The sequence below is a fragment of the Ambystoma mexicanum genome, chromosome 5q, assembly GCF_040938575.1.
Source record: "Ambystoma mexicanum isolate Mex_15411 chromosome 5q, UKY_AmexF1_1, whole genome shotgun sequence".
Taxonomy (NCBI): Eukaryota; Metazoa; Chordata; class Amphibia; order Caudata; family Ambystomatidae; genus Ambystoma; species Ambystoma mexicanum.
In genome coordinates, this window is record NC_090933.1 from 613,710,471 (window position 1) to 613,723,103 (window position 12,633).

Sequence of the window (12,633 nt, forward strand, 5' to 3'; positions counted from 1 at the left end):
AGTACTATTTTAGCCTGATTAATTCCTGTGCATATATGGACCCTTTTCATAGATTGCAGTACATGGTTTCCCGTTCTTGTCTGCGATTGCCCACCCAAGTTCTTCCTCCCATTTCTTTTTCAAGGGCCAATCCATGTCCCCCTGAGAGTCCATGATAGCTTTCCTGTCAAATCCTTCATTCCTTCTGCTTCTTGCAATGTATGTTCAAGTGGTGTGATTGGCCTTGTCGCCCTCCACTTTATAGAGGTATCATGTAACCAATGCCTATCTTGTTGCATTAGTCAATTGACTTTATATCGCCATTCAACACCATGTTCCCTATTTTTGTACACCCCCTTCCTTTTTCCCAAGCCTCAGATCCTCTGTCCCTAAGGGCCTGTGTATATTCCACATTGCAATGCGTAGGTGTGAACAGAGACGGAAATGCTAACATCTTTCTTCTTTTGAATACCATATCCCATGCTTCCATTGTACCCCTCCAAACCCTATGTGTATATAACCCCTTAGCCCTCTGTATCCTACTAAACCACGGTTGCTTTCACAAATGCTGTCTCGCAATGGATTGTTCGATGAACAACCAGTGTTTCTGATACTGATTGGAGCCACTCTGCTAATACTCGTATTTGAGAAGCCAAATAATAAGCAAGTATGTCCAGGCATGAGAACCCTCTGGTGCCCCTTCCAGCCATCATCCGTCGTCTTACTTATTCTTGCTCGAGAGATCCCCCCCATATACATTCTAGCATGGTTCAATGTATTCCCTTTAGTCTGTCCTTGGAAATGGCCATTGGGGCATTTTGGAACAGATAGAGCAACCTGGGCAGTACGTTCATTTTGATTACCGTTTGCCTCCCAATCCAGGTGAGATACAACTTGCTCCATCTACTTAAATCATTAACTATATTCTTAATCAGTTTTGGTTAGTTTGCGCCTTCTAGATCTTTCCCCTTCCTGGTTTTATTAACGCCTAGATATTTCACTGTGTTTTTAGCCCAGGTAAATGGTGCTATCTGGGTATCGGGTAATATTATCCCCACCAATAATATTGCCATATATATGGTCGTGGGGTAAGGCCATAGGCGATATTATTGGTGGTGATAATTTATGGGGTAAATGGGACCAGGGGTTGCGGGGGTGTCTCACGCTCCCTTTAAAAAAATGAGGGTTGTGGGGGTGTCCCCCGTAAGGTTCCATGGCTTAATATCCCCACAGAAATATGGCGATATATTTGTATGGCGATACTTTTGCAGAGATATGAACACATGGAACCGCTATCTGTTGGATTCCCTCGACTGTAGCTTCTGACTCTGAAATATTTCGAATTTCAGATTTGTGGTTATTAACTTTAAAGGATAGTTCCGGGACTTTTGTTTTATTGTTCCTACGGTTCGGCCATGTGTTTTTAAGCATAAATCGGTAGATAGTAGAAAACTTTCCTATGGACCTTACCCGACTTTTCGTCCATTAACGCACTCGAAATCAGCCGCCATTTTCTGATAATCCTATCATTTCACCCCATCGCCCTGGCTCACCTGCTTTTGCGGCACTAAATCAAATCCCCCGCCCCTGAAACAGACTTTATCAAAACATTCATATTCCCCGCCTCTATCCGTGACGTGACTGAGCTGCGTAGGCAAACGCGCCCAGGCGTCTTCTACGCGACTCCACACAGAACCAGGAAATCAACACAGATGAGCTCACACAACACAGCGCGCCACAATTGGGAATATGAAACTGTACTTTTAAATTAAACCGCAAGATTGTAAATTTGGTAAAGTACATTTATTTGACATCAAATGTTTTGAGAATATTCAGCGATTTGCATTTTTATTTGCTCACGTTCCAAAAAGTTCGTTTTGAGGCACGCGATGTTCCTTTGCTGTACACAGGGTCTTAGATCATCTCACAATACAGCGCCACAATTCGGAATATGAAACTGTGGTTTAAAAGCAAACTGCAAGATTGTACATTTGGCAAAGTACATTTATTTGACATCAAATGTTTTGAGAATATTCAGCGATTTGCATGCAGGCGTCCCTGGACGGACATCCAGGGAAAATCCGCGGTATTTTCCACTGTCGCTGGGGAAATGTTGTCTAATGGCAAGTACCGCACAGGCAGGTATTACTCTCCGAACGCGGTGTCCGAGCCTCCCGTGAAGCCACCAAGTGAAGCAACGATAGGCCACCAGCCTGTACCACCTGTGAAAATGAAAGATGCAAACTGTATTAAAATGACAAAACTTTCTTATCACTGTCGATTCAGGTAAAAAATGTAATTCTGCTTTGAAAAAAATTCTATCTAGAAAATGCACAATATGGAACCAATTTACATGCATTCGAATGATATGTAGATGTAATTTTATATGTGGGAGACGACCATGACATAGTAGTGGCAGCACTGACATCACAACCAGAGTATACTTACTCGTTACTCGGATTACGCGGACGAACAGTGCCGCGAAGTTCGTGCATAAGCACCATCATCATCCTCAACACGGTCCGTGAGAGGCAGGCTTCCCTGAACTCTGGCAGCTCGGTGATGCATTGCGGACTTGGCTCGCCTTCCGAAATGTAGGCCAAGTACCCGGAATTTTCACGGCAGCAGCAGTTCTCCTCCTCAGTTGGCATTAGCTCGCACCGATTGCACGTGCACCAGGTGGAGACGCCGTCCATGCAACATGGTCCAGGCTCTTCATCCGTTGACTGGTCCTCCCAACTGCCGTCCGAATCCCCATCGTTTTCGCGTGCTTGCCTTTCCAGTAGTTCCTCCTCGGTGTACTCGGGCTCGTACATATACGGCATTATTGTAGCCATTGTGTGGTAAAGAAAGTAAAATAATTTACAGAGATGGTACAGGTGTTCACAAGGCCTAGAAGCGGCGAAGGTAGCTGACCAGAGCACAGAAACGAGTCACAGAATACTCAAAGTAACACAGAGAGAGGAATGGAATCGAAAATCTGCTGCTGTGTGTTGTGAAACGGTGTGTTTATACTTATTGAGGAAAGAGGCGTCCTGCCATTTCCATGGCGACACTTCATTAGCTGAGGCGCAGCGATTGTTGACACGAAACGTGCTTTGGCGTTGGGAAATGGGCGGTACGCGTCTGCTGATGTCAGGCTCAGGGGCGGGGGATTTGATTTAGTGCCGCAAAAGCAGGTGAGCCAGGGCGATGGGGGGGAAATGATAGGATTATCAGAAAATGGCGGCTGATTTCGAGTGCGTTAATGGGCGAAAAGTCAGGTAAGGTCCATAGGAAAGTTTTCTACGATCTACCGATTTATGCTTAAAAACACATGGCCGAACCGTAGGAACAATAAAAAAAAAGTCCCTGAACTATCCTTTAAATCCTGAGACTGCACCAAATCCTTTTATTTCCTCCATGATTGACGCAATCTACTCAATTGGACTAGTTAGGGAGGGTACTACGTCTGCAAAAAGACTTATTTTATATTCATAACTCCCTACCCCCCACTCTTTCCTCTCTCTCGCCTCTTTCTACTTGCTTCTTTCACTCCTATCCAGGGTACTGTTTTCTATCTCCGTTCCCACTTCCTTCTGCCTATCCCCTTTGAGGTTGTTTAGCTTGTGTTTTCTTTGTTAGCTCCACGCCATGTGTTTTCTACTTCCGGGATGCGATCCGTGGAGGTTCTTTCTGTTAAACTACTCTTCCTGTCCAAATGCTCCTTTCTTGTTCCCTTCTTCTGCCGCCATCCAGCTTTCCTTTCCCCTCATTTACTCAAATCCCGGTTTTGGTGCTCTCCTTGGAGTCTCTTCCCAACTATGCACTCTTCTGCTCTTTGTCTATCACTATGCACAGGTCTCCTTTCCTCTCTGCTATCACTATCCCATTCTTCTGCTTCTCCCAAAAAAAAACCTCTTTTCTCTCTCTTACCGGGTGGTACCCGTCTTGGTCTCTACCTTACAATTCCGTCCGTCCACTCACACTGTTTCTTACTACTTCCAGTACCAATACAAATCTCTTCACAGACCCATGCTTCTCCAGCCTTACCTTGCACAAGTAACTCTTTCCAACTCTTCTAGCCAGGCGTCCTCACTTTGTGCCCTCCAGGGTCTGCTCTATTCCTTGAAGTGTTCCATGGAACTGACAAAGGCTGGCTGGGCTGCTTGTGTTTTAAAGGGTGTTTTAAAGGGTGGTATTTGTGGCCATTGGTTTCACCTATGGAACAGAGGGCTGGGCTGTCTCCCGAATGGGCCAAGTCTTTCAGACTATATCATGTGGCAGGAGTCCGACCTGTGGTTACTTCAGGGTTGACCGTCATTTTTTTTAGAAGTCTGCAGGCTTTCATTGAGAGTCTGAACTCCGCACCCAGATCCGCCAGAGCCCAAAGAAAATGTATTTCTGACTCTGCAGCGTTTGTTCCCAATATTAATGTCCCAAATTCGTGGGCTGGGTCTCTGTCAAGACATGTAGTTAATGTGGCTTATAAATGCGGTCTCCATCTCGTACAGCAGCTCTTCATGATTATAAATGTGCAACATCCTAAGTCAACACAGCTGGAAAAGACAACTGAAAAGGAGAAATCTAACATATGATCAAGTTTTGTGGTATATTGGAACCGGATTGCTTCTTCCTGTCCCTGCTCGGAAACATCAGTCTCCTAGATAAACACTAATAGGATAACACAGACCCACATTTGGCAGTGGTTGCAGGGCCGCTGGGTAAATTGCAGCTTACGCATTCATTGTTTCATGTGCAGACTACACCTAAACCTGCTAGTTCTACACACCCTTCACTGTTGGTCCACGGATTTGATTGACTGCAAAGCATTGCTGGAAGATCTCAAGTGGTGGCCGATGGACGATCACCTCCTTAAGAAATTTGGTGGCTAAGTCTTATGTGAACTGACAGGGGGCACCAAATTCACTCACTAGTGCATCTTGCTCAGAATGTGGTCTCTGGTTAGAGCCTGTTTTTCTGTCTCTTTATGCAACTTCTATCGCCTATGTTTAACCTCACACACTCTTACGAGGATTTTTCCTTCATCACAGGGACTTTCTCTTTCCAGTTGTGTTGCCCATGTGTCAGAACAGGCAGGTCCTGCTTTATTGTTCCCAGACCAGGGACCATCAGGCTTGGGTGGTAGGTGAAATGGCAATTCATTGGCCAGAGAGTCATGTGTTCCTTTCTTCCAGTCCCCCTTCTGTTGAGGGGCCAATCAAAATTAATTGCTCTCAGATGGCCCAGTACGTCACCCCTTACCTTTCCTCTCATATATGTGAATATCCCCGGAATGACCCATAACCCTCCTCCTTTGAGGTGGCCCTGCCTTCCAGAAGTGACCTTACAACATTTGGACTCGTAGGCATGAACAGGAGAGGCTTGTAGAGTAAAAGGTGTTTTAGAGCAGATTGTGGAAGCCATTCGGAAATATAGACATTGTTCCATTTATGATCGGCACTAGCCTTCTTTCATGTCCTGGTGCTCTAGATATGGTCTCACCCTACATAGCCGTCTAACACCCCTGAAAATTAATGAATTTGTCTCTCATGGGTTTGATTAGCAAACTACTGTGAGAGTGCTGCTTGCAGCTATTCCGACGTTTCCGATCCTTTAGGTGGTTTCCTGAATGCACTTGCACGATTTGAATGCAGCATGCCTTGAAGATAGTCTATCTGTTTTTCGCTTGTCTCCCCTCCTTGCATGGTGGCACCTCAATGCGCTTGGAAACACTGCAGAATCGCCGTCGGACCTATTTGCTGTCATCTACACTGTCAATTGTATTATATGCGCTTGTTCCATGCACACACACACTGCCCATGCAGACTTGTATCATTCAGAAATTCAAGGGCTCTGAATGACTGTTGTGTTTTCCCCTTGTTCCCTCCCTCCTTGAGCGCTTTGAAACACTTTCCTTGTGTATAGGCACTTTACAAATGAACAATACCATACCATTCCTATGTAGCTCAATTGTTGAAGACTTTTCTTTCACGTCTGCCTGTAAAATCGCCCCCCTCTCCCCAGATCCTCCTGCTGGTTCTTAAAGCCTTGCAAAAAGATCCTTTTGTGAACCCGTTTTGAAGTCCTCTTGAAATTCGAATCTTTCAACACTTGTCTTTGTATATTAAGTCCTTCTGCCAGGGGTGTTGCTAGGTCTAGAAAAGATCAGTGGCTACACTAATGTCGGGACTGTCTGAACTCAGGTGTAGCCCATTTGCTTCTATCCGGGGCTACAACCAAATGACCGGGGCTACAACCTTCTTTAACCCACTTCCCCCCACCCCCAGCAACGCCTCTGCCTTTTGCCAGGAAACTGCAAGACCTTAGTTTGTGCTGAGCCTGATCTTTGTTTTTTGCCAGAGTGTATGTTTCTTGGGATTTCCCTGTTCCGTCTCCGGCCTTTTCACGTGATTATTCTAGTCGGCTTTTAGATAGCGGTAGAGCTGTACATGTATTGCACTTCCTCTTTTCAGATGTTGTCTCTGTTTTATATGGACGAGTCATAAGGGCCTGAAACCATCCACCTGTAACCTTAGTAAGTGATAGCAGGAGACAATTGCTTTGGCTCCGGAGTGGTACACGATTCCTTCTCTGTTTCTATATAGGGGCACTCTACCTGGGGTATGGCAGCCTCCTGTGTAACCAAGAAGGAACCAATTATGCCATTAAGATGACATTGAAGGAGACCAATGTCACTCAGACGTCTCCAGATTAATCATCATTGAACCAGAATGTCTTTGAAGGCAGGGACAGAGCAATGGTGTATTGATACCTTTAAGCCTTAAAGGGGACATCAAATTGAAGACACTGGTCTGATGGCCAGAGGGGAGGGGCAGCGTCTGTGGTGCCTAGCCCACAGTCGTCCACTAACTAAGAATTCATTGAAGAGCCATGACTAAAGTTTATGCCAGGGGAGGCAGACTGAAATCCCATGCAAATGTGCCCATTTGTCGCTAAAAAGTCTCCGGGTTGGATTGGCAAGAGAATTCAAGTGTGGTGTGCATGTGCAGTGGGGCTTTGAGTAGGATAACAGACAAAATCTAAATGCCACCACCTCGGCGGTTGTATCTTTGGGTGTTGCACAAGAACAGGGCTGATTGTGTTGCAAGCATGGGGATCTGTGTAGTGTACCATAACATGGAGGACTGAAAAATCAGTGCTGTTATTACCCACGTTTTATTTATTTTTGTAGATATACTGTACTTGTCATCAATATTGGAAATGATGCATCCCTTGTCCCGATATCCGATATGAGACGCTGTGCCTCAGCAAGTGACCTCTGGTTTTCGGCCAGGGGCGGCACTTCAAGGTGCGGGTGGTGGGAATGGAAGTTCAAATGATTGAACCTGCTGACATTTTGGCAAATTCACTATCTGTACTACGATTCATGGCAACGTCAATATCATACCAACTGTGCAAACAAAACTGTATCTCTTAAAAACATGAAATAATAAACACTAATAACAATATAATACTAAAAACATGTTTGCGGATCAAATAGTTGGTGCGGCTCACACCAGGTTTGAATCCTGATATTGAATCCTGATCCCTAGTCTCACTGGTAGGTGTTCAACCCTGCAGCCCCCTAGTGGTGGCATAATGCCTCGAAAGGCTGTGTATGGCCAGTATTGGAAGAAACATTGGAGCCAACATTGTATTGAGCAGTGTGGACCATGTAGCTGATTCAGCAGATTAGAAATGAGCCATGTGTACAAATATCGCGCTCAGATAATGTATCAAACACCCCTGCTTAGTCAAAGAGCATTGGGGACCCAGCAAATTTGCTAAAACATGAGTCAAGCTGCTTTTTGCCTCTGCCCCACCTAAAGCTTGTATTGCCAGTCTCCCAATAGTTGTTTCTCAGTCAATGCCTGTAGATGGATTGAGATCATTGTACTGATGATCTTTTACATGAATGGGATGTCAGTAATCAGACAATAATTGATACATGAGCCAGAAGTCAAAGCAGGCTTCTTTGGCACCTGTTTCAGCCAGGCCTCTTTCAGTGACGGTGGGATTGCTACCACTTTGAATTATTCGTTGGCATTTGTTACTGGGGCAAGATCTTCAGTGCATTATTATTTACCACTGAGTAGCAGAGACCATTGGGGCAAGTGGTAATGTTTTCTTTCAAAATCGTCTTGCCAGTTTGAAAAAGAAGACTGTTTGCGGATGTGAAATGGGACCAAAGTGATGGGGTCTGGAGGAAGCCTAGATCTCATCCCTTTTGGAAGTTTTTCTTGGCAAAAGTAATCCTGAAGCTGGTTGTACCATGCATTTATTTAGTGATCATTTATTATGCGCCTATACACGTGTGTCTCAAGGCGCAACAAGGCAAGGAGAAACGTTCCTACTAGGCCTTGTACATCACACTTAATCCCAACATAGGTTTCAAGGGCGGATCTGGGATTGTCTTGCTTCCATGACCCGCGCATTGCCACAGAGCTATCCTCTGGATATATTTGTTATCATTGTTTATTTGTGGTTTATACAGCTCTCTATGTATGCAAAATACTCTCGTACAGTGCACACAGAAAAGCAAGGAATAGGGAGTGAGAACGTTTGCAAAGTGTGCATCTATTGCTAAAATTGAATTTCTTGTTTGGAGGCTGATTTATTATAGACAGATTTCACTTTTCTCAATGGCGAAGGATTTTGTCAGTTAACGGCTGTTTTTTTTCTCTCACATTAGTAATTCATGCATCTAATATTTAACCAATTCTTGTAACAAGTTTGTGTTCAATATTTGTTCAAAGTTTGTCAAACAATGAGCACCCATAGACTGAGTTTCTTAATTTAATTGTCATGATGTTTCTGATTCAGAAAATGTGTTGCATTTTCTTATTGCATGTTGGTTTCCTTTCTCAGTTGCATTTGCTTTCTTTATACTGGACCTACATTTTAAATGTCTCACATCAACTTCTTTTTCACTAGAATTATGGACCTGCGGCACTTTATTACTCAGTCACGTCCTGAGTTTTCTACTGTGGAATTTGTTCTTGTTACAACGTTTCCAAACAAGGAACTAATAGATGAAAATGTGACGCTTCAGGAAGCTGATATACTTAACACTGTGATTCTTCAACGCCTCAAATAATCCTGTAGCCGGACCGTTTTGTACCTCTCGAAGTCCCAACCAGATTGTTACGCAATAGTGCTTCCAGTGTTGGCCATTACCGACAAAACAACATATAATGTTGCATTCATGCAGATCAGCTATTTTTTAAATGTCTTTGTGTTGAATGTATATAAGGGAGTTAATCTTTGATGTTTAGCATTTGTAATTCTTCCAAGCATCACTGCCTTTTCCATTTAATGAGGAAAGTAATGAGTGGCTTATGAGTTGGTGTATACAGTACCCAAGTTTAACAGTGACTGTTAGTGTTCCTTGTTTCGATTCATTTGGTGTGAGCAAGAGCAGCCAGCCCATTTCAAGTGCAATATCACTTCAAACTATTTCTTACATCAATGTGACAAGTGAGCTGAAAGGGGCATATTTCATAAAGTTTGCACCATTGCAAAGGGGATAAAATCTTTTAATTACATGTGTTCCTGAAGTCAATATTGAAATAGACATAATGTAATTGCATTAGGATGCTTTTTGGTCTCTACGAAATCAACCACCCAATATAAATGTTACTAAAATTCACATTGAAATCAGTTTAAACGTTCTCGTACAAAAATACATATATCTATAATTCTGGTATTGTTAATGTAGTAGATTGTTAAAAAGTGCAAAACAATGTGCCTAAATATTCCCTAATCCATACATCGTCCATGTATATAAATGACTCATTTTATTGTGTGGTGTATTGTCAAAGGCCTTTTACTTTCATAACTATTTCATTGAATCGCCTGTACTAAAAAGCCATTCTAGTTAAAGCTCAGACTTTTAATTTCTACAGTGTAGGAACAATGATTGTTCATGTATTATTTTTACAATTACATGGCCCAGGGTATAGCCTATGCAGCCATTGGAGGTATCAGTTTAAAGTTGGCTCCTGTTCCGCAGATATTCTTCAGGAGTATGACAAATTGGTCAGTATCCTCTTTATCTTGGTACATTATAAACGGTCTATATCCCATAAACATTTTGCACTAGCTTAAGTGTTTGATGTTTGCTCAATAAAGAACAAAGCAGATAGATTGTGCCTACCCCTTAAAATGTGATTATGAATATTGAAGTAAAATCCAGTTTGTTCCATTTCTCATTACATAGCAAAGAAAAAGAATCCTAATCCAGTTGGCTCAATTTTTCTTCCAGCACAAAAATCTTTGATATGGAATGGGAAACGTTTTTTTTTAATTCTTTTTTTATTGTTTTCATCATCATAATCAATAACCAGAGAGAAAAAAAAAACAAAAAACACAGAAATGAACACAATTCATAAGCAACCCACTAAACTAACCGCCCTCCCCCCATATCGCCAATAGATCCCCCCACTCAACCCTATCCCCTGCCACGGATTATCCATAAATGTCCAAAAGCTTAAGCCTCTGAGGGCACCATTGCTCCCTGAAGTCCCCTTTGAGGTATGCCAGCGTCTCACCCCAATCTACCGGGAAGCTTTCCAGTCTGTTATTTACTACATACGATGCCCATTCCAACGAAACTATGTCCCACATTTTCCTCAACCAGTCTTGCTCCGTCGGGACCGTGGGGCGGGAAATGTTTTTAACATAAAAGCAACAAAAGTGGTGCAAGGTAAAATGCTTCAATCTTTGCATTAGTGTAAACTTTAGGCAATATGTCCATATTAATATAACTCAGGACTTTGTGTGCTTAATGTTTTTGTGATTGTGTATTTAAAGAAATGGAAACTTATTTTATCCCTATGTTAAATGTGTACGCATATGTAACGTCATACTGCAGTACTCTGTGACTTTGCTGACTAAGAGAAACCTGCACACATGTAATTTATAACGTACACTGTTTTATGTTTACTCATGTGATTCTAGGGTTGTTGCATCCCTCTGGGGTTGCTTATGCTCGCTCATGTGCAGAGGGAACGAACATTGCTTGGCAGTTGGGGTTCGACTGCTCGTTTGGTGAGGGAGTGACAAGCTCATCTAATATGAAAGACAGCTTGAAAGGGAATGGTATACCCCAGAGTAATCGCTATGGGTTAAAAATCAGTGTCTCAAACATGTGCATCCATTATTTTGTGGGTGTCCCATATAGATTTTCTCAAAAGCTTCCTGTTTGTAGCACATGAAGCATATATTTGAATGACCGTAAGGATAAGGATCAGGGTGATTTAGTGTGTACACTGCATATTTATCTGGTGATTGCACTCTCTTCCTCACTAAATGCAAACGTGTGCGTGTGTGCCTCGTTTATTTTGTGGGACTAAAACATGGTGTTTTGGATATAAACCACTTGGAATAAAATATGGGAATTTATATAACCTACTGACTTCAAACTATAAGGTTCAAGAGTGCCATAGAAGGACATTACTTTCTATTTTCCTATAATATTAACGTGTATGAAGTAATTTACCTATCACATCATACTTCCATGTTTACACTATGAACACATTTTATAAGCTATTTATTGTTATTTCTATACAGAATGTTCACCATTTGTTTGTGTTCGATCCACTGAATTGCCATTTTCTTAATCTCATCTTGTGACAGCGTTTGCTTACCAATGCGTGTGTGTTTTTAAATATCAGGGATAAAAGAAAACTGCTTGTCTGTTTCATACTGTTTGCTAACATGTTTTCATTTAATTTTCTTTCCTAACTTAAATTATGTTATTCAAATTCAATGAAAATGTATTTGTTTTAAAGTACCTTGTGTTAAATTTCACTGAACCGGTGGCAGGAAACACTACAAATTCTAAATAAAAACACTATTGGTAGAAGCAAGTTGTCATAATTATCACCAAACACGGAACACCTATGCATCGATAAATATGCTGTGTGTGTATCCTGTGCGCTGACTGTGATATCTTTATATGTTTACTGCATTGGAGTGGCATTTATCTTGAGTATACGTGTTCAGTAGTGCCACAAGCAATGCACAAGTTGGAGATCCTTGTAAATTGGGTTCACTGCTATCTGATGACATGTGGATAGAAAAAAGCACAGCTGATGGGTTGGCATCTCAAAATAACTTTCATATTGTCATAGTGCCCTGGTGTGCAGGGACGTCAATTAGGGGGTGCCAGTGATGGTAACTGCTATCCGTGGCAATCCCTTTGCTACCCATTGGCCCATTGACTAGAGTGTCAAAGTGATTTATTTCTGGCCAGAGTGTTTTGATTTGTGCAGCACACACTGGCCTAAAATATTCACTTTAGTTTTAACATTTGGGGATCGTGTTCCTTCTTTACAAAAGAATGATCGCCTGAGGCACCGAAACAAGGATCTGCTGCTAGAGTCTGAGCTGTATTCAATGATCTCTTGGCATAAGCAATCTGAAATGTTTCCACAATTTCACCTAACGTGGCATCTAAGTCTCTATTCTTTCATGCGCGTCTACCATTCTTGTTTAGAGTTTAGTTGTGACTTTTCATGTCTTGTGTGACATCTAATTGCAAACTGTTCAGAGCATGTACGGTTGTCATTTGTAGAAATAATCCTCTCCATCCACTTCCACGCACGGTATAAAAAGGTAAAGTGGGTTAAGTACTTGCTGCTGGTAACTGCTTTTATCCTAGAGCCTGCT

General features: G+C 42.4%; 1 protein-coding gene across 7 annotated transcripts in view; it reads left to right on the forward strand.

The window, feature by feature from the left end:
* Window positions 1-11,827, forward strand: part of UBXN2B (UBX domain protein 2B) — a 696,122-nt gene extending 684,295 nt beyond the window's left edge. For all 7 annotated transcript variants that reach the window (XM_069621083.1, XM_069621081.1, XM_069621082.1 and 4 more), the window contains one exon: window positions 8,896-11,827. In XM_069621083.1, coding sequence (XP_069477184.1) covers window positions 8,896-9,058 — 163 coding nt within the window. In that variant the 3' untranslated portion in view covers window positions 9,059-11,827. The remainder of the gene's footprint in view (window positions 1-8,895) is intronic.
* The last annotated feature ends 806 nt before the right edge of the window (window positions 11,828-12,633 follow it).